The sequence below is a fragment of the Protopterus annectens genome, chromosome 17.part0, assembly GCF_019279795.1.
Source record: "Protopterus annectens isolate FY-2018-M chromosome 17.part0, PAN1.0, whole genome shotgun sequence".
In the NCBI taxonomy this organism is placed as follows: domain Eukaryota; kingdom Metazoa; phylum Chordata; order Ceratodontiformes; family Protopteridae; genus Protopterus; species Protopterus annectens.
Genome location: NC_056751.1, coordinates 128,267,360 through 128,290,535, shown reverse-complemented (window position 1 = coordinate 128,290,535; position 23,176 = coordinate 128,267,360). Strand labels below are relative to the sequence as shown.

General features: G+C 41.4%; 1 protein-coding gene across 1 annotated transcript in view; it reads left to right on the top strand.

The window, feature by feature from the left end:
* The window catches only part of YTHDC2 (YTH domain containing 2), a 1,963,388-nt gene that overhangs the window by 1,228,297 nt on the left and 711,915 nt on the right, over positions 1-23,176 (top strand). Inside the window, exons 17-20 of the mRNA XM_044059160.1 lie at positions 12,921-13,017; positions 13,112-13,199; positions 13,306-13,386; positions 13,472-13,554. Of these exons, the coding sequence (XP_043915095.1) occupies positions 12,921-13,017; positions 13,112-13,199; positions 13,306-13,386; positions 13,472-13,554 (349 nt within the window). The remainder of the gene's footprint in view (positions 1-12,920; positions 13,018-13,111; positions 13,200-13,305; positions 13,387-13,471; positions 13,555-23,176) is intronic.

The following is a 23,176-nucleotide window of genomic DNA, read 5'->3' as shown; positions in this document are numbered from 1 at the left end:
TAGGTCCCACTTTAGCATTAATTCCCCCAGTTGATGCTATGTTTGTGGCTTTAGCCACAATGAAGGAGCTCTCAGAAGAGACCATGTCAGTTCATCACCCTATTAGAGAATCTAGAGTGTTGGACAGATTTGAGAAACTGACATATGCTTCAATGACGTCTGCACTCAGAGCCCTGAACTGCCTAGCTCATATGACTCATTTTCAGAGGGACTCCACGAAGGAGTTCAGAAAATCCCTCTCTGTTGACCTATCTGCGAACACCCAGCAGTCAGTTGTCTCACAGGTGTTTACACTCTAGTTAGTGATTAATATATCCTTGTGTCTGCTTTTTAACGCAGCTGATGTTACTGCCAGGGAAACGGGCACCAGTATTGCTGTTTGCCAGAACACTTAGATGCACCTGTACAACTTTGCAGAAGACTTCAAGACATCTATCAGTGCCTTCTTTGATGGTTTGATTCTGTTGGGGCTGTTAGTGAAAAAATATTTAACCAGAATTGAACAAGAAGGCAAGACTCTATCTCTAGTTGGCATATGCTTTTCCACCCCACACTGGAACTTCTCACGAAAAAAAAATGGGGGAAAGCTATGGTCCCAAAAATCTCATGGTTTTGACCTGGATGTTTCAGCGGACAACTCCCCCCCCCAGTTAGTACCTTTAATGAACGTTGCCCCAGAGGTAGACTGCAGAATCAGGGGTTTTGCAGTCCTTTCATTCAGAAACCCTACCAATGTTCCTGAATGGTTGCCTGATAGCCACACTCTGATGTCAGTCAGGGGCACTTATTCCTACATCACCAGGCTTGGCAAGTCATCAGTCAAGATTCCTGGGTGTAGAGGATAATTACTAGAGGCTATGTTATTCCCTTTGTTCCCCTCCTCAAAAAGAAAATTCCTGATATACCACCCAGTTAGATAGAATTTGCTAAAGCAAGAAAGTTTTTAGAAAAGAGAACAGGCTCCCCAGACCAGTTAGGATCTGGAGTCCATTTGAGTTTCTTTTTTAGTTCCTAACAAAACCAGAAAGCTATCCTGTACCTGAGACACCTCAATCTGTTTATGGAACAGGCAATTCTGGATGATCAGTGTTCAGTCCTTTCTATCTGTTTTGAGGAAGCACAACTGGATAAGCTCCATAGATCTTCACGACATGTACTGCCATATCAAGATAGCAAAACAGTTGGAGATTTGTCCTTTTCCAGTGGGAAGCGAATTATTTTTGATTCAGAGAACTACCCTTTAGCCTTACCACAGCCCCCAGGGTGTTCAAGTGCATAGCAGTGGTAGCAGCTTATCTCAGGCTGCATGGGTTCCAGATGTTCCCATACTTGGATGATTGGCTCCTTACCATTCCAGCTAAGGATCTTATAGTTCACTTCAGGGACAGCTTGTTCCATCTTGCTGCAAAGTTGGGGATTACCTACCATCAGTATTGTTAAGAGGCAGCTAACACCAGTGCTGAAGGCAGAGTTCATTGGATGTCACCTGGATGCAAATTCTCACAATCCAGAATGCCTCGGGTAGCTTCGGAGGTCCTTTGCCACCCTCGTCACCTAGCAAGACTTGTTTTCAGCTTTTGGGCTTGATTGCTGCTTCAATCACACTAGTTCTTCAGGTGAGGTATTACATCAGTTCTGCAGTAAACACTGTTGGTTTAGTGGTCCTTGATGTTGCATCCCCTTCATGCACCAATACAACTCACACCGATATGCAGGACACACATCAGCTGCTGGTTGATCCTCCATATAGTGTTATGGGGTTGACTGCTCTTTCCAACCTCTCTGGTAGCCACTGTGACCACGTATGCTTCCCTTCTGGGGAGATGAAGGCATTTTGAAGGGAAGATTGTTCAAGATGTCCTTCAAGGATGCATCTGCAGTCATAACATATGGGTTGTCCTGCCTCAGGCAGCTCTTCGGTCGGCCGGATTCCAAAGTCTGGGTCTGGCCTTGGCTGATGTCGCACTTCACCCAACGTCATAGCTCCTGGGGTATAAAGGCATCAGCCGACGCCATTTTCCTCAATCTTTCTTGCCGCGCGGTGCCCGAAGCAGAAGCTGTTCGCAAGTGCCGGTCGGTCAGATCCAGAGATTTCAGCTACCAAAGACTTCTAAAAAAGCTAAGTACCCCGTTGGGGACTCTTTCTTGCCTCAGCCGATGTCAGACAAAGTAAATAATTGTTTAACTTGTGGGAAACAAATACGTCATAAGGATTTCCACTCTTACTGCCTTCCTTGCTTAGGCCCAGACCACGACGTATCAGCTTGTTTAGCCTGTGCTTCCTTCAACCGACGGACACTTAGACGTCGGTCGGAGTTTGCTAAAGAGTTTTTTGGTCCCGCTTTTGCATATAAAATGCCGTCGGAGACTCCGACTACACAATTAGCCAAGAAACGCAAGGAAAAGGACCGACACTCACGGCCCGCGGTTTCGGCTGAAACCACGGTTAGGCCTACCGCGAGTGTCTCGGTTTCGGCTGAAACCGAGTCCTCGGTTCTTCCTTCGGCCAAAAGCATGCCTCCGACAACCGAGACCTCAGAGGCCCCGGCTGAGTCGGCTACAGAAATTCATACCGAAGAAGCAGGCACACAAGAATTGTCCGACACCATTCCGTTGGACATCTCTACTCCCGCACGTGGGGCAGCTAGACCCCCTGCTTCTATGTCTATTAAGGCCTTCTCCAGGGCTAAAGCAGCTAAACTTTCCAAGGCCTTACCTACTAAAGCTCCCTCTCACAGACCTTCCTCAAGTTCTCAGATTCTCAGCCTTGCTGAGGACCTTATTTCTCTGATCAGGGGATCCCAACCTCACCCAGACAGGGCCTCACAACCCCCTCCTGAAATAAGGCCTAGGACTGAACCCCCTGAACCTCTCTCCTCTGACTATTCCTCGGATGGATCAGATTTATCAGACCATCAGGAAGGACCATACTCACCTTATGAGGATTCGGATGCAGAAGACTCCATTCCTTCTGCCCCCCCCCCCCCCCAGAAGAATTTTCATTTGGGGAAACTCTACACTCAATGAGGGAACACTTCTAATGGCAGGGTCAGGATTTTTCTGATTCTAGGAAAAGGCTAAGGACTTTTTTACACTTACCACAGCATAGGCCTTTAGCCATACCACCTGTACTATCAGTTGTTGATGATGCATACAATGATGCCAGTTCTGCCCCTGATTCTCTTCCCCCGGCCCCTGCCAAACCTGACAGATATTACAGGGTCCCGGATTCTCACTTCCACTTGTATAAGGCCAATGCTGCAAACCCAGAAACCATTTCTCAGGGCCCTAAGGGTGTTGCAGCTGCCTCTGCCATAAACCCCCTACCCTCTGAAAGAGAATCAAGAGCTTTAGAGAGATGGGGTAAAAAGGTTTATACATCTGCTACTCTTTCTGCCAGGGCTTTAAACTGTCAATTTCACATGATACAGTACCAGGAATTTTTGTTAGATCAGCTGAATAAAAAGCTTTCCTCTCCTGAACCTTTAGACCGTAAGTCCCTTCAGGATTTGGTACACAACTCACAGCAGGTCAGTAATCATTTCTTAAAATGTGGCTATGATGCACTGGAGGCTTCATTTAGATCAGCTGTGACTGGAGCAGTGATTCGAAGGCATGCCTGGCTAAAAGAGCAATCCTTGCCAGACCATGTTAAGTCTAAACTCCTAGATGCCCCTATGGAGAAACAAAGTTTATTTGGCTCCCCTGCACAGGAGGTTCTAAAGAAAGTGGAAGAAAAAGCAAAATCTGTGCAAACAGTCAAGGATTTTCTGCAGGTCCAACCTCCGAGGTTCAGCAGAAATTGGCCTTCAAAGAATTGGTCCTTTCCAGACACCTCCAGAGCACAGAGAGGCAGAAATAGACTAGACGCCCAAGAGGCAGAGGTCAATCAAGGGGTGCCTACAGGGGTCGTCAGTGGCAACCTGCCAACCAGAGGAGTACCGCCACAGCTGCGACTGCAACCACTTCCACAGGACAGACACAATGACTTGGCTCTGATTCCGCCTACCAGGGAACAACTGGAAGCACCCTTGGGCGGAAAGCTAGCTTTATTTTCAAAAAACTGGCATTGCATTACAGGAGACAAATGGACTTTGCAAACAATAGACAAAGGCTACAGGTTTCACTTCCACACTTTACCAAAAAGAGAGGAATGCCAAACCTTCCACCAAGCCAGAAGTCAGAGGCTCTAAAACAAATCATCAACTTACTAAGGATGAGAGCAATAGAAAAGGTACCATCTATGGAACAAGGCCAAGGATTTTACGCCAGACTATTCCTTGTACCAAGAAAAGAAACTCAATGGAGGCCTATTCTCGACTTGTCCGCACTGAACACATATCTCATTGTACCAAAATTCAAGATGCTGACCCTACAGCAACTTCTTCCCATGTTGGGCAAGGAGTCTTGGCTGGTGACTCTAGATCTCAAGGAGGCATACCTGCACGTCCCTATACGACCAGATTGCAGAAGACACCTCAGATTTCTTGCAGGATCAGAGCATTATCAATTCTCAGCATTGCCCTTTGGCTTATCTACTGCGCCCAGAGTATTCACGAAATGCCTGGCATCAGTAATTGCACATTGCAGGCTTCAGAGAATTCAAATCTACCCATACCTGGACGACTGCCTAATACAAGCAGACAACAAGACAAAAATAATAAAGGATTTGGCCTATGTCATACAACTGCTGCAAGCCTTGGGATACACAGTCAGCATACAGAAGTCAAGACTAGTGCCATCCCAAAGGATAACATTTTTGGGTGCAGAACTGGACACAATAACTCAGATGGCTTTTCTCACAGAAGAAAAACAAAAGCAACTACCAGTCTACTTCATGGCATTGACAAGACAAACTCAGCTTACTGCAAGGAAAGTCCTGCAGGCCCTGGGTTACATGGCATCCTGCATAATCTTGATCCCACATGCCAGGCTGCATATGAGAAAATTACAATGGTACCTAAGGAATGTATGGTCTCAACACAGACACAGTCTAGAAACCACGATACCAATCATTCCATGCCTGAAAAAAGAATTCCTGTGGTGGGCTTAAGCCTGCCAGACCAACAGGGGGTTGCCTTTCCACAAACCACAACCAAGGCAGACCATCACCACGGACGCTTCAGACCTAGGCTGGGGGGCACACATGGAAGGCAAGTGTATCCAAGGCCTATGGTCCCAAGACCAGCTGAATTTACACATAAATCTAAAGGAGATGCTGGCAGTGAAGCATGCAATCGAGGCATTCAAATCATTCCTCCAGCAAGGACACCTGCTGATAAGGACGAACAATACCACAGTCATGTGGTACATCAACAAACAGGGAGGCACGCATTCCTACCCTCTATGCCGGATGGCAATGGACCTGTGGAACCTAGGCCTGAATCTCAACATTCAACTGCAGGCCAGATTCGTACCAGGAAAAGAGAATTCACTAGCAGACAGCTTAAGCAGAATTACCACGGATGCTCACGAATGGATGCTGCATCCAGACATCTTCAAAACCATAACAAAGAAATGGGGAATGCCAGAGATAGACCTGTTCGCCTCCCCACTCAACCACCAACTGAAGAAATTCTGCTCAAGAGAATACCACCCACAAGCCTGGAGGGTGGACTCCCTTTCTTTCAGCTGGAAGGCCCTGACAGTTTATGCCTTTCCACCTCTCCCATTGATGTACAAAGTTATACTGAAGATCAGGGAGGAACAGCCAAAGGTAATTCTGATAGCTCCAGACTGGCCAAGGCAGCATTGGTACCCGCTACTGAGAAGCATGTCTCGGACGAACTCATGGCCTCTAACTCTATGGCCTTTACTTCTAACGCAGAACAACTACAAGACCCTGCATCCAAACTTGAAAACGATGCAGCTAACTGCCTGGAAAATTGCATAAAACAAAACCATCCTGTTTTATCTCAGAGGGTCAAGGACATTATCCTGGAGGCTCGCAGACCCTCCACAAGGAAAACATACTCAGCCAAATGGAAGAGATTCCTCATTTGGAGTGCATCAAAGGGAACAAATGTCTCACTGGCAAACCTGGCACACATCCTAGAATACTTAGCAGAACTGTTCCACAATGGCCTGTCCTATTCTTCCATTAAGATTCATGCTTCAGCAATTTCAGCAGAGTACAACATGGATCCTCCTATCTTCTCTCACCCTCTCCTCAGACAATTTTTAAGAGGGATCAGAAATGTAAAACCCCCAAGGAAACCACCTCTGTCTGCATGGGATCTCAATTTTGTGCTGGAAAAATTATCACTTCCCCCTTTTGAACCAGCAGCATCAGCAGAATTACAGTTCTTATCTTGGAAAACTGCCTTCCTTCTAGCAATCACTTCAGCAAGAAGGGTATCCGAGTTACAGGCATTAATGGCAGTGCAGCCTTTCCTTATCTTTCACCAGGATAGAGTGTCTCTGAGAACCAATCCTACTTTCATGCCAAAGGTGGTATCCAGGGTATCCTTGAACCAAGCTATTCATTTACCTACGTTCTTCCCTAACCCACAGAACAGGGGGGAAAAACTACTGCACACCTTGGATGTACACAGACAACTGCGCTACTATCTGGACAGAACTAAGACCAGCAGAAAAACTGACCAGCTTCTGGTAGCGTATGCAACAGGAGTGCAAGGAAAAGCAATTTCCAAACAGACAATTTCAAAATGGATAGGAAATTGCATTCGATTCTGCTACTCTTTTCATGGAAAGACAACTCCGGAAAATATCAGGCCTCACTCCACAAGAGCTACAGCCACCACTACAGCTTTCCTACGAGGAGTGGCTACCAAAGACATTTTAGAAGCTGCTACTTGGAGCTCCGTGCATACATTTGCCAAGCATTACAATCTTCCTTTATACTCCAGATCCCGAGCAGGTTTTGCAACTGCAGTTTTATAAGGGATCTTAACTACACCATCATTATCTTAGTGCCTCCTCCCCCAGTTTGGCTATGGTATTCTACCCATATGTTATGACTGCAGATGCATCCTTGAAGGACATAGTACAGTTTTGTACCTACCATAAATGTAGATATCCGATAGGTATGCATCTGCAGTCAGGATTACCCACCCTCCTTCACCTCTGTGGTATTCCTAGGGTACTTACCCCTCTCTTAGCTAGCTGGGGGAATCTATTATGGTGTATTTGTTTGTATGTATATATGTATATATACTGTTTGATTTCTACTGTTTGGAATTTTCTACTTTTATCCAAATTTAGCCTTCCTAGAGGGCACCTGGCATCTGGGGCAAGAAACACTGAGGAAAATGGCGTCGGCTGATGCCTTTATACCCCAGGAGCTATGACGTCGGGTGAAGTGCGACATCAGCCGAGGCCAGACCCAGACTTTGGAATCCGGCCGACCGAAGGGCTGCCTGAGGCAGGACAAACCCATATGTTATGACTGCAGATGCATACCTATCGGACATCTACATTTATGGTAGGTACAAAACTGTACTTTTCTTGGTCATCAGCAGAGTCCAATCTTCACATTAGTGTTTTGGAGGTGAACTCAGTCCTCCTAGCATTGCAGGCCTTTTGTGACACCCTCCTTGAGGGTGTGAGCTATGTCCAGATGGACAACATGGTAGTAATTTGGTATGCCAACAAGATGGGAAGAACCTGTTTATATCCGGTTTGCTGGGAAACCACTGAAGTGTTGCAGTGGGCAATGTCTTTCAGTCACTTTCTAATTGCAGTATAGATCCTACAGACTTCCAATGTTCTGGTGGACAAACTGAGCAGGTCTGTTCTTCTGCCTCATGAGTGGTCCTACAGTCAGACAGTGGAGATGCAGAATTTTAGTCACTGGGGCCAAACTTGCTGTAATCATTTTGCTTTTTACCTAAACAAGTGCAGCAGTTACTTTGCCCTGATCCCTCCTCAGGGACAGACAGCAAGGGGTGTAGTAGTACACAATTGATCCCTGGTCATCTTTTATGCCTTTACACCTTTTCCTCTGATAAAGGCTTTTCAGAAACAGAGTTATCCTCATTGCTCCCTTTTGGACCCGGCAAGGTTTTCCCCCTTTCACTGTCTTCATCTAATACATCGACCTTGGATGTTGGACCCTCTTCCAGACCTTGTGCATCATTCATCCTGTCAGTCTCAATGAGATCTGAAAACGCTGAAACTGACTGCATTTTTTTTTTTAATTAATGGTTGCCAGGGATGCCAGGCTGTCAACCCCACTTATTCAACTTGTATCCTCTTCAGAAAAAACAAATACCAGAAAGGTTTATCTTAGCAAATGGAAAAGATTTACTCGGTGGGTTTGCGGTTTACCCTGGCAAATGGAAAAGATGTACAGTTTGGGATTTCCCCAGAGATTTATTTATCTTCTCAGTTCCTCTTGCATCGATTTCACATTTTTAACAGATTTGTTTCACAAAGAATCCATTTTTCCAACTCTCAAAGTTCAGTTAGCAGCAATTTCCAGTTTTCTTGTGAGAACAGAATCCAAAATCTTTTGCACCTGAACTGATATTTCACTATAGGATTTGTTAATGAGAGGGCACATAGTTTGTATGCTCCAAATTTTACTGTGAGAAAGTAGACAAGACTTTCATTGTAACAATACAGTCAAACTAGCAGAAAAAGTTGCTCCTGACAAAATTGTTGCAGAAGGGAAATGTATTGCAGAACAGGGGGAATCTCACAGAACAAGAAGAAGATCAACTGCAGAATGCTAAGTAGAAAACAAGGGATTACCTCGATAATATACAAGAGTTCAGAAGGATTACTGTTAAGTAGCTGTTTTTGATAATACTAGAGCAGAAAAACTTTTAGCACAACTACTCTGCCAACAGAAAGAAAGGACTGTCGCCAAACTTAGGGAGCCTATAACAAGGAAGATAACAAGAGATCCTCTAGAGGTATTAGAAATATTTTGGAAATTCTGTGAAAGTCTGTATAAAGCAAAGAAATGTGAAAATCAAAAAAATATACAAATGGAAGTGTTTATGAAAGAATTTAATATGCCAATGTTAGAGTTGAATTACTAATGGTAAGGATAGGAGGAGATGAGATAAAAATTGTGATATATAACCAGTCTACAGGAAGGTCCCCAGTAATAGATGGTACTTCTGTGGAAGTTTGGAAACTAGGAGGGAAAAAAACTGATAAAGATCTGGAACATTTTGTTTAACACTATTTTAAGAGAAGTACCAACATCCTGGAAGAATGCATTGGTAGCTGTAATATCTAAAGAGGGTAAATTCCATCAGACCAGTTTCATACAGGCCCATTTCAATATGAAACCATGATTATAAATTGTTCGTATCTATAATGGTTAAGAGAATGGCAAACATAATGCCAAAATTGACAGATGTGGAGCAGTATGGTTTTGTGGAGGGATGCAAACGTTTGACAACATTAACAGAACATTGATAATCCAAAGGGAAGCAGAATGTAAGAAAATACCATTTTTGATGCTGGGTCTTGATGCAGAGAAAGTATTTGACAGACTAAGCTGGGACTTTATGAGCAGGGCAGTGGAAACCTCTGCATTTCTTGAAGAAATTATAAGGTTGTTTAGGAGGATAAATGAGGGATCAGAGGCAAAAATAAGTGGGTGGTGTCCTCTCTGATTACTTCTGCTTGAGCAGAGGAACCAGGCAGGGGTGTCCTCTTTCCCCATTCTTATTTGCATTATATTGAGAACCATTGGCAAAGAAAATAAGGGACTCTGAGACTGAAGGATATAATTTGTATGGTAATCAAGAATCGCTGGCTTAATTTGCAGATGATACTATTTTATACTTGACAAAACCAGAAAGAGACATTACTGTTTTGTGGAACATTTTGAGACTTTTTCAAATCTTTTTTTTTTTCCCAGACCCTTTTTGATGGAACTTATATACTTTTTATATTATGCTTCTCACCATTCTCTCTCCTAATATTTGACTCCCATACACTACAGATTGACTAACCTCTTTTAGCCCATAAGTTATTCCCACATATACTATTACCCTTAACTATATTTCCTTTTTCCATTGTATTCTCTCTCCCTCAGTCCTTCCATGTTACACTTATACTTTTTTTGCATTATTTTTCCTACTTTAATTTACAAAATAAGAACTACTGTACACCGTATTTATGCATAACTATTGTCTGTTCTTCTAGTAGTGCACAATATCAACCTAAAATTTAGACTGAACTACTGATGCATCTCTGAAAAAATGTCATCAATCTATGTTATTTAAATTGTACAGTGTCTGCAAATTGTATGAATATCTCTAAATTGAATACAAGGCTGTATTTCTTGGAGCTTTTCTTCCTGGGCCTCCAATGAAAATGGGTTTCTGACCCAGTTGGACTTTCCCTGTCACCAAATTTCAATAAATAAGTTTAACTTTAGGATACAGAATTAATGAAGCTAAAACAAACACAATACCGGTAAATTATATACCCACATATGAATTGGTTCATTAGTATCCATATTTATGGGAAAGTGATAAAATTAAGTATTTAGGAGTATGGATTAAAAATTATTCTGGCATAGCAGCTAAGGATATATGGGAAGAGAGTAAACAAAAGATAATACAAAAGCTAAGAAAATGGAGGCTTTGTTATATGGATAGTAAGACACAAGTGGTTAAAAGGTTTTTAGTCCCATTAGTCTTATACATAGGTCAGGCATATTTTTATCAACCAGTGGAAAAGTTGTAGATAGCACTTAATAAAGAGCTGCAGGACATTATCTGGGAGGGGAAGAGTCAAGTGGGATAAGCTGATTCTTCCAGCAAAATAGGGCAGATTGGTATTACCCAATTTGAAGGGGTGTTTCAGAGCTACACAGTTAAGGCTCCTATACATAGCAGACGCAGGAAACTATAACTCAGAGTAGAAAGGGATGATGATGAAATAAGGGGGAAGCTCAAGAAACAAGGCAAGACTAGGATTTTGGATGCAGGCCTTTTAAGGAGAATAACAATAGTCTTACAGAATATTATATCTATAAAGTAGGAGAAAGTACCCTGAGAACTAAGCCAACATGGGAATGGAGAAAGGAGATTCTTCCTATAGGGATGACTGTAATTAGGCATATAGACAGTGGGCAAGAGGGGGCTGGAATTTATTGAAGAAAACTGGCAAAGGAGGAAAGGTGTTGGGAGCAAATAACTAGAGAGAGAGAAATATGGTAGAATGGGAAGACGCCAAGAATTTATTTGAACGGCAGGTTAGAGATTGCTTTCTTTATCAAGGATTGATATCAGAGTATAGGCAAAGAGAAAGAAATAGGGGGTCCAAAACAAAAGACCAGTACTGGTGGAGTTTTTAGTAGAATCTAGAACAGAAGCTGCCATTAAAAAAAGGAATCATTAATAGAGTATATAAAATATTGCATGATGACTGTAAGAAGTAATCAGAGGAGGTTAGAAAGGATTGGGAAGAGAGATTGGATAAGCAATTCACAAAGAAACAATGGGAGGTGTTGTATGTCTTCCAAATATGCAGCAAAATCTAGAAGTAGTAATCTTGCTTGGAACTGTTTACCTAGATATTTTTATTCCCCAAGTATCAATTACCTTGTTCCCAGTTTCTTCTGATTCACTATGCACAGGCCTCACTTGAAGAAGCCTCCCTGGCTTCTACGTATGAAATCAGATGTTTTCTCATAGCTTCTGTCAGCCTCACGTAGAATTTCACAATTTTAAGCTAACTACATGGTATCTCCAATTCTCCTAAAGGCCAGAAACCCTTTATTTTCCCAAACAGTAATCCACATTTTGTCAGCATTCCCATTTAGGCGATCAATCAAGACTTGGACCCCTTTGCTGCTTCCATCATAGATACATTATAGTTCCTCTAAATCCTTCAGGTGTTAGGATTTACTTAGTCTACCATGAAGGAGCACTTGGCATCCATCTCATATTTCCATCATAGTTCCCAAAATCTGTCCTTTGCCTTTTTTAAACAGTGCAAAGCTTTCCTTAAGGTATTTCTTTTTGCATCCCCCTGTAAAATACCCAACCCTTCCACATGACCTCAGTTTTGTCCTAGCAGCTCTAACAAAAACTCTGTTTAAACCAGCGTCTTCTGCAGACTTAAAATTCTTGTCATGAAAAGCTCTATTATTGGTCAATCATTACATCATACAGAATTTCTGAGCTTCTTGCTTTATCTTCTACTGCACCATACTTGATATTCCACAAGAGTGGAGTCACCCTAAGCGCAAACCTCCCCTTCATCACAAAAGTAACTTTAGCACCCAGTTTGAACCATCCAGTAAATTTGCTTGTTTTCTTTTGCAGTCATTCTAATAAAGGAGAGCATTTGCTGCACACACTAGATGATCATAGACAACTAAGATTTTCTCCACAGAGCCAAACCCTTTAGAAAAAGAATAATTTACTCATTCCCTTTGCCCAAAATCTGGGAAAGGATTTTTAAGCAAATGCTGGACAGTTGCCTTTTTGACTGCATTAAATTTGTTTATTCACCCAGTAAAAGGACTCTACTAGTAGGGTAATCTCTACGACCTATTTAGAAACTCTTTGGTGGAGGGAGTATGTGTTGCAGCAACATGATTTACATTGCATACCTTTGATAAGGATTATAAATTAGATGTGACATGTAGATCCAGAGCTTTGGTTCTGAAAGGTATCTTGTCATGACCCCCTCTCCCCAAAGAAAAAGATAGCTTAGGTAGCTTTACATTCTATTCCAGTAGTCTGATTGGACGGACAGTTGAAAAAGGATACAGAAGTTATCTTGCAGTGTTATGTTAAGTACATAATTTCTATTTTTTTGTCCTAGGGGCTGTTATTTTTTTTCCAATGTATGTGAAACTTGTAACAAGACAGTTAGTTATTTCAAGCTTACAATAGTCTACTAACATACTTGACTGAGAAGTACATTTAAATCAAACGTTAAAGCTTATTCTTAGCATTTTTATTTATGCTCCTTTCCAGGGGCTGTTTTAATTTTCCTTCCTGGATATGATGAAATTGTTGGACTGAGAGACCGCATTTTGTTTGATGATAAGCGCTTTGCTGACAATTCTCATAGGTGAGTTTTTTTGTGTTCATTTAGATTTTTTTGTTGTCGATTTGTGTCTGTTGTTGCTTTGTAAATGGATGCTAATTCCTTTACCTATTTGTAGATTTCAGATATTTATGCTTCATTCAAATATGCAGACCTCCGACCAAAAGAAGGTGCTGAAAACCCCACCTTCAGGCATTCGCAAAATTGTGAGTTGTTCAGTAAATGAGGTTTAAAGTTTTATCATTTCCATTTTGATTAGCTTAAATTAAAAGTTAGAGTTAACCAGAATATTCATTTTGTCATCTCTCTCAGATTCTTTCCACCAACATTGCAGAAACCAGTATAACTGTAAATGATGTTGTCTTTGTTATTGATGCTGGGAAGGTAAAAGAGGTAGGTTTATGTATTTGTTCCTCAAATCTTGTTCTAACATCTTACATTCAACATGATCAACATGTTTCTCTTATTAATGTTTCAGAAATCATTTGATGCGTTGAGCCATGTTACAATGCTTAAAATGGTGTGGATTTCAAAAGCAAGTGCAATTCAGAGGAAAGGAAGGTAATGTTTTATGATGACCACTCTTTTTTTTTTCTTTCTTAAACTAATTTTTGATCCTATGTATTGAAATGAACAAAAGTCTAAATTTGTTTCCAGACTGTTTTGAACAGACTAAAAGGTAATCTTACATATTGGGAAACACTTATAGATATGTTGCTTGGAGAAATCCAGCTATATTGTAGGGTGAGTGGATTTTTCTGAGAGTTGTCACTGAATGCAGAAATAATAAACAAATGGTTGGAAATGTTAATTATATTTACAAAGCAGGTCAGAAAATGTTTCAAATTAAATATATTAGAAAAGTGCAGATATACTTTTCTGTAGCATCTGGGGAGGTTTGGGTTTCTTTATAACTGAGGCAGCAATGTAGACAAAGTTGGAATTTAATTTTATGTAGAATTTGTGAGTGAAGAAATGTTAGGTTTTGACTCAGAAAACCTTCTGGAGCAGGTAATTGTGATTTCCCCTTTAAATATCATTAGCTCAGTAAACATCTGTAAAGTATGTTAATGTCTGTACCGAAGTGCCTGAAAATCTCTTTCAGCACATTTGACATTATCTTCTAAGCTAGGAGGGGCATATAACTTTGGATTTTGAGCCTAACATGTCATTAAAAAAAATTTCCACTTTCATTGTCTGAACTGTAGAAATCTAAAATTTTCTAAGGTTAACAGATCGCAAGGCAGGACTTGAACCTTTTTCTGCATGGGAGGAGGCATACAATGTGAAGCTGTGTATCGTAAGTGTCATATCGTCGTCCAGACCCCCAAATGAAATCACAGGAAAAAGCAGGTCGTTATTTATTTTATTTTACATTTGTTGACCTGGCTAGTCTAACTGGATATATGTCCATTTTCAGTAGAGGCCCGGGGAGAAAAGCTCCACATAAAACAGATAAAGAAACAGAACATTAAAATCTTCAGTTACAGAACATTAGAGTTACAAATAGCTTGACAGACAAAAAGCAGGTGTTACAAGGCAATTTAGCATACATGGAATACAGAAGAACATGTAGAACAAACATAAGTTAAGATAACCCTTTTTGATTTCCAGCTCAAGGTTAAGAGAAAGTAACACGAGAACAGACTAGTTAAAAGTAGGATTGGAGAGTTAGTGTGTCATAAAAGAGACAGATGTCAATTCTGGCTTTCCTGGGTGCAATAAGTACAACTAGAAGGTAGATGGCTTAAAGTGGCAATAAAGTGAGTAATAGCATAGGAAAAACTGATAAAGATGAAACTAGACAGAAAAAGTCTTAGGATTAGTACAGGGACATAGCCAGTGGCTGGTAAGGTGTGATTTGAGTTTCTTTTTGAAAAGTGTAGTAGAGGACAGAGATGCAAGTTCACTAGGAAGTAGGTTCCAACTTTTCCCCACAGTGTTAGAGAAAAGGGAATATCCTGCTTTATTGTTGGGTTTATGTCTGGATACAAGAAGTTTATTAACTGAGCATAGGCTTGAAAGATTTTTATATGGGCTGATTAGACTTGAGAATTGGTGTTTTATCTGGGTGATAAAGGGTTTTATGGGCAATAATCAGTTGATGGAATAAGATTTGATTATGCAATTCAAGCCAACCCAGTTGATTCAGAGTTTGGCAGTGGTGGGTTCTAAAAGGGGAGCTAGTGGCAAATCTAGCAATATTATTGTAGGAAATTGAGAGCTTGTGGAGGTTGGTTTTGGATAAATTTGTATGTATAGGAGAAGCATAAAAGAGAGTTGAGATAAGGTGGGTGTGGGCAATAGTAGTTCTAGCTATGGGAGTAAGGAAAGGCTTAATTTTATAGAGGGAGCCTAGTTTTTGGTTTACTGATTTTATTGTGGTGTTGATATGAGCATCATAATTAAGGCTGTGGTCAATAAGAGTTCGGTGGTAGTGTCAGGAGATATGACTGTACCATTTTTCGATTTGATAGAGAAGTGAAGTGGGGTGGACTTTTGTGTAGGTGTAAATAGCTGGGGAAACCATTCTTCTACAAGTTCAAATGTATTTTGGGTGAGGGACTGCAGTTCAGAAGGCCCTGTGGCTGAGGATATTAAAGTGGCGTCTTCAGCGTATTGTATTGTTACAGCTTGGGGGATACTAATAGATAGATTGTTTATAAAGATAGAGAATAGAAGGGGAGCCCAAAATGGATCCTTGAGGTACACCAAGGGTGACAGGTAAGTTGGAGGAAAGAGTGTTTTCCCAAAGCACTGATTGTCATCTAAGTAAATAAAATAAGTCTTCATAACAGCCCCAAAGATTGCCTAGGGTATGGCCATTAAAGTGCCCAATAGGGTGTGTTTTCCACTGACTCTGCATTATTGTCAGATACATTGGGGGAGTTAAGTGATACTTCAGCTTCCTGATTCCTTATCTGTTCTCACTACTTCTGACCACAAGATTGCCTCCCATCTCTCTCTTACTATTAGCTTTTTGTTGATGAGTGATTAATCAATCCAGTGTCATTCATCACCTGACAAAAAAAGGTATAGTAGAGTTTCATTGTCCAAGCAATCAATTTGGATGATGGATCTTAGGATATCATCACTAATCATCCTGTGTTTTAGCATCCAGAACTTGAACTACACCCAATTGACTCACTTGAGGGAGTCCCCTGAGTTCCCAGGTTGAAGCTTTTGGATTTAAATTCTGGATAATAAGTTTTCTCTTCTTGTGGTTCACCTGTAAGTGTTGAGAGGACTCATGCAGTTCCTCTTCCGGCAAGGATATTCCAGACATTGGTACACTATTTTGTGTCTTGTAGAATTTCACCTTGTTAAAATGGGAGCTCACCATTCTTTAAAACTTTCTTCTAAAAGTATCTCCTTCACTGTGTAATTACTTCCTTTCAGCAGCATATTACAAGCACAATGTCTTGGAGAATTATATTGTATAGCAAGTAAGCTTCAACAGTGGCCTTAATTCTTGCTTTCCTCCTTTTAAAATTTATGTTTTTTCTTTGAAATTAAAAAAAATCCGTTAGGTAAGATTGGTTTTTACACACTACCTCTTTCTGGGTCCTATCAGTAAGTTTAGGAAATAGTTCCAGTTTAGACCCTCATGGTGGCTCTTCCTGATCTTTGTGGATTTTTGGTATACTGAAGATTACTCCTGTAACTGGGTCAATTACTTGGAAGAATGAAAATATAACTTCTAATACAAACACTTGCTTTACACTGTCATACAGAATATTGTCAATATTCCTGCAACTTTTCAATTCCTCCATTTTATTTACTTGAATGTAAAAATCATCTTCTAAAAGTTGACATTCTTTCAAAGTAGTCCCCATTATAACTGTGACCCCTCCCTTGTCTGCTGTCATTCTGTTATATTCAAAACTTTTTCTTCGTGTGTTTAACTGAACACTGTTTTTCTGTTTAGGTACCAGCAATTGTCGAAGGTCTTTTTCACAGTTATTCTTAATGCTAGTGTTACTGAATGCAGTGGTGGATTGGGGTCTATATTATATGAGCAAACACAGTGAATTGTGAAAGGTAAATAATTGACCCATAATCCCCGAAAACCCAAAATGTCGAACACACGGATCAGCGATTTTTTTATCTGTAAAAAAAATAAATAAATAAAAAAATCAAAGCACAAAATAAAGTGAGAGGCTTCGTCCCCCCTACTTAAATATGCCAACTCCGTTATTGCACCACAGTGGAGGAAATGGCAAAGTCCCGAAAACGGCCCAGCTTTCGGAATTTTGCCATTTCACATAATGATGTTCGACTAAACAGTGTTCACAATTCATTGCAGTCGCTAAAATAATAGGGACCTGTGGATTGAATGCCCTAGGTGTAGCTAATTTCTTCAATTAATTTCTTTACTGAAAAGAAACTTTGATTCATTTTTCTAGTAAATGCTTTAAGACTTAATTGAGTGTAGTAAACTCATCCTTCATATAGGGACAAACAAAGACCCTTTTTTGCAAAACTGAACTCTTTGTTGTTCAGTTTCCATGAAGACGAATAAAAACATTTAAAATGCATGTGTGTGTTACAGATACTTACAGATTAGTGTGTGTTTGTCTTTGCTGTAATGTTTGCTGCCATTCCTTTTTCCTGAATTGCCTTTGAACAGCTTCTTTCCATCTGATAACAGTTCAGTGGTTGGTTTTCTTCCCTTTACTCATTGTTTGCATTGTGGTTTTGACCTGTTATATTTGTTTTCTAATTCTTATAAGTGGAAGACTGTGTTCCCCTTGAATGGCACACCTGTTGACTGTTGAATGTTCATTTTGTTCTCTTTATTAACCTTGACAGAGATGACCATCATTCTGCTTTTAGTCTTGCTAGGAGAAGACACCAAGCCTAATTTATCAAGTAGGGTGTCCAGCTTTTTATGATGACCAGTTAAGGACTTCGCACTGTGTGAAATGAGTGGCTGGAGATGTGATAATCCAGTTTGTTCATTACATTTGTCCCACTCAAAAATCTAGTTCAAAAAAGTGTCTGTGGAAACACTCTCCACCCTCAGTCCTCTCAACACACACTGTTTAACAAAACTTGAATGTGCCAAGTCCCACTGCAGTCTTTTATGTGACTCACCCTAATGTCTAATTAATTCATTGTTTCAATCACATCCACATCTGTTAGACTTGGTCTTGATTTCCAGGTTTGTGTTATAGTTTTCTTTGCAGTCAGTAACAACAAAAATAACATTTATAACATTGTTTCTTCTAATTTAGTATAGTGCAGATATTTTTCATATCCTAGTAACAGAAAAGTTTTAGTCAGCCTTGTATCTTTCCACGGTACTCCTGCCACTAGACTTTCTAAATCTTCCTTGAAGCTTGTCAGACTTGACAAGTAAGTATTTGTGCTGTAAGTATTTGCCTACAAATCCATATCTCTCCTCCTTCACACCTGCATCAAAATTTAGGAGAGAAGGAGAAAGAAATTGATGTAGGTCTTTCAGTAGTACCCAGTGTAATTCTACACTCAAAAAAATCCTCTTCCTTTAAGGAGTATAAAAACGTTTTTAAAAACATTCTCATAAAAATAATTCTGAATCTTCATGATGCTGATGTAAATCTAGGTGGTAAAGCAACTTCAGCATATTCTTGTCAGCCTGAGTCTCCAGTAATATACTGAAGTCCTGTACAAGTTTTCTCTCAACCTTTTAATTCAAATCTTTCAGACCGTTGCATGTCTTTCTTTTTACTACTACTGGCATCAGTGCCCTTGTCATCCCTTCCTGTAGTAGAAAAGACTATCTTAAAATGGAGGTGTTTTCTAATGATTGTATTAATATAAATAATGCCTTGCAGTGGTAAGCGAACTTTCATATTCCAAAGTAAAATGTTTTGTGAGCTATACTTCTGCAAAATTTGTTCTCAAGTCTCCATTTAATATCAACATTTTAGGAGGGAGAGAGAGAAGGGTTCCTATTATATGATCGAAGACGCATTATTTTGAATGTGTCTTGATCAAACTTGAAAGCACAAAATGGCAAAATAGCGAAACGCATATAAGCAATTTATTTACCTGAGAAAGAAATTGTTTGGCTGCCTCCATTACTTTGCCGTTTTCATCACTATAGTGCAATCTTGGAGTTGGTATATTTAAGTGTGGGGGGAGCCCCACACTTTATGTAATGTTTTAAAGTTTTTTTTTTCTTTTGCGGAACAGCGATTTTTTTTTTTTCCTTGGAAAAAAAAAATCACTGTTCTAAGTGTTTGGGATTGTAAGCTTTCACTTGCATGGGGTTGATAAATCAGCGTTCGCTGATTTAATATAGACCCGAGAGAGAGAGACAGGGCCATTGAAAGAAATGAAGATAAAACAGCAGGTCAGATAAGAGAAAAGACTGGAAATTCTGAGGTGGCAAGTTTACATACAGCAAGAAATTTAAGTTGTTTAGTGGTACAGCAGAGAGAAGGGCGGCCGTGGTGGTGCAGCGATTAGCGTTGCCGCCTCACAGCAAGAGGTTCTCTGGTTCAATCCTTGGCTCGGGTGCCTTCTGTGCAGAGTCTGCATGTCCTCCAGGTGGTCCCTTGGGTTTCCTCCGGGTGCTTCAGTTTCCTCCCGCATCCCAAAGACATGCTGTAGGTGGACTGGACAATCTAAATTGGCCGTAGGTGTGAGTGTGTGCCTTCTGTGGAAGGTTGGGCGCCGGGCTGGCAACTCGACACCGTGAAATTCCACTGCCAATCATGAGCAGACAGGTGATCCGCTGTGGCGACCCCTAACCGGGAAATAGCTGAAAGAAGAAGTGGTACAGCAGAGAGAATTGTGCATCTTGATTGACTTGCAAAGAGAGGGATAATAAACCAGTCACCACCCCAGAGCTATAAGTGTTAGACGAAAACAGCACCATTATCATTAGCAATATCGAAGTAACCTAATTGTTCTTTGCCTCTAAGTACTCTGTTTGATTCTTTTAAAGTGTTTGTACTGTTCTTCTGTATTTTCTGGAAGAAAAGTGTATGTAGCTGGCTGTAGTATAGTCCTGATCCAAGTTTGTTGCATCTGGGACTGTTTGATGTATTCTGAGCACAAATTCCAAGCCATCTTTCATTGCGGGGGGGGGGGGGTCTTCTGCACCCTCATGAGAGGAGAGTGCTGTCTGGAACCAATCTTGTGGAAGGTGATTGGATCAGGGCTCGGAGTGAGCATCATTATTGGATAATGAGAGTGTTAAATTTTTTATCTTTTTTCCTGTTGGTATTTAAGCGCAGTATTTGCACAAGTCTGTGCTTGTTTACACCAACTAAACAGAAGTTGGCGAGCAGCCAGTGCATTACATTGAGATACCAGAAGATATAAAGCTTGCAAGCTTCCAAGAAACCATTAGTGCCTGAGTTTGTTCTTATTTTTGCACTTCACATTGTGTCTGCATTTATATTGTTTATTGTGAATCATCTGCACTGTTCCTGCTACATTTTCTGGGTTACTGTATCTACCTAATTGATTATTTTGTAGTGTTTGTACTGTTTTGCTGCATTTTCCTGCCGAAAAGTGTATTTAGCTAGCTGTAATATAGTCCCGATCCAGGTTTGCTGCGTCTGGGACTGTTTGAAAAAAGTCAAAGACATCTTTCTTTTGCGGGGGGGCTCCTGCACCCTCGTGAGAGGAGAGTGTTGTCCAGAACCCATCTGGTGAAAGGTGATTGGATCAGAACTCTGAGTGATCTTTCTTCCAAAGACATTTCCTTATGTTCCTGGGCAGGCAGCTTAGCACTTCAGGCCTACTTTATCTTGTCCATCTACATCTTCTAGCTCTTTCTTTAAACCTACTACCTGGTTCTATATTCAGCAGATGTTCATCGTGTTGCCCTGCTGCAGTCATCACACTTGGGTTATCCTGTCGTCAGGCGGTCCCACAGTCGGCCGGAATTCCAAAGTCTTGGTCCGGCGTCAGTTGCTGTCGCCTCTTCCCTGACATCAGTGCGCCAGGGGTATATATAATGCAACCAACGCCATTTTCTTCAGTCTTTCTTGCCGCGCGGTGCCCGAAGCAGAAGCAGTTCGCAAGTGCCAGTCGGCCGACTCCTGAGATTTTCGAATTCGAATTTCAGACCGAAGTCTTCTATAAAGCTAAGTACCCCGTTGGGGAAACTTTTCTTGCCTCAGACCGATGTCAGAAAAAGTTAACAATTGTATTTCTTGTGGGAAGCAAATACCTCATAAGGATTTTCATTCTTATTGCATACCTTGCCTAGGCCGAGACCACGACGTCACTACTTGTCGGTTTTGTGCTAGGTTTAATAAGCGTACTATTAAAAGACGCTTTGATTTCGCACGACACTACTTCGGTAGGAAATTTAACTACACCATGCCGTCGGAGCAACCGACTACCGGCGTGCACAAAAAACGCAAGGATAAGGACAGACAACCCAGGCCTAAGCCAGATTCCGAGGCCTCGGCTGATCCGGTCTCCGGTCCTCAGTGAGGCTCCGACACAGGCCCCTGACTACCGCAGATCTGGAACCCGAGACCTCTACGGAAATTTTGGCGGAATGCACCAGGCCGACGCAGCCTTTTAGTTCAGGCCCTTCCGACGACATTGCTACAAAAGACGTCGGTGCTACAGAAACGCCATCTGTTTCTGAAGGCGTTTTCAGACCGACGACTCTCACCATTAAAACGTTCTCCAAGTCAAAGACTCCTTCTAAATCTAAAAGGACTCCACTTCAGTCTCCTGTTCAAGGCCCCATGCCTAAGAAACAGATGCTCAAAATGGCTGAAGATTTGATTTCTTTAATCAGGGGTTCCCAGCCCCCTCCGACAAAAGGCCTAGACAAGAGGAAGATTATGCATCCTCTGAACAAGTGTCCATTTCTTCAGACTCCTCTGAGGGCCAAGATTACTCCTTCTCTCCTTATGAAGATTCTGATGCTGAGGACTCTATTCCCTCAGCTTCTCCTCCTGAAGACTACTCCTTTGGGGAAACTTTACACACTATGAGGGAACATTTTCACTGGGAAGGTCAGGACTACTCTGACTCGAAGAAAAGGCTCAGAGAGTTTCTTTTACTCCCCCAACACAGACCACTTGCCATCCCACCAGTTTTGGACATTGTGGATGATGTCTATTTAGAATCCAGTTTGAACCCAGACTCTCTACCTCCTGCTCCGGCTAAGCCTGACAAATACTATAGAGTGCCTGATTCCCACAAATTTCTTTCTCCCAGGGTCCCAAGGGGGCTAAGGCTTCTATGGCTAAAAACCCAGTACCTTCTGAGAGGGATTCCAGAGCATTAGTCAGGTGGGGGAAAAAGGTTTACACCTCAGCCACACTAGCTATGAGGGCACTGAATTGTCAATTTCACATGCTTAAGTATCAGCAATTCCTAATCTCTCAGTTAAAGCAAAGAATAACCACTCTCCCTCAACAATCTGAATTGAAAGAAGTACAGGATCTGTTGCACGCCACTGAGCAGGTGGGCAAACATACCTTATAATGTGGGTTTGATTCTTTGGAGGCCTCCTGCAGAGCAGCTGTCACTGGGTCTGTTATACGTAGGCATGCTTGGTTAAAGGAACAAACTCTGCCTGATCATGTTAAAGCAAAACTACTAGATGCTGCCTTACAGCAGGATGTTCTTTTTGGAGTTAAAGCAGAAGAAGTTTTAAAGAAAATGGAGGATAAGGCAAAATCTATGCCGACAGTCAAAGATTTCCTACAGGTACAACCCCCTCGCTTCAGCAGAAACTGGCCAACAAAAAATTGGTCCTTTCCAGCTACTGACAGACCACAAGGGGTAAATACAGATGCCCAAGGGGCAGAGGACAACCACAAGCCCAGTATAAACCTCACCAATGGGGCACTACAACACAGGAGGGAGGAGAAGACAGGTCTCAATCCACCAGAAGGCAAACTCAATGACTTGCACCTCATCTGGCCAAGCAATACTCTCTTGGCAGCCCCCTTGGGGGGAAAACTCGCACTTTTTGCAGACAACTGGCACATTGTCACAAAGGACAAATGGGTCCTAGACATAATTTTATGAGGATACAGATTCCACTTTCACACCTTGCCAATGAAAAGAGGCATGCCAAACCTGCCACAGAATCAATGGGCAGAGGCACAAAAGCAAATTACAGCTCTCATGGACATGAGAGCCATTCAGCTGGTACCTACTCGAGAGGAAGGCCAAGGATTTTACTCAAGACTCTTTGTAGTGCCCAGAA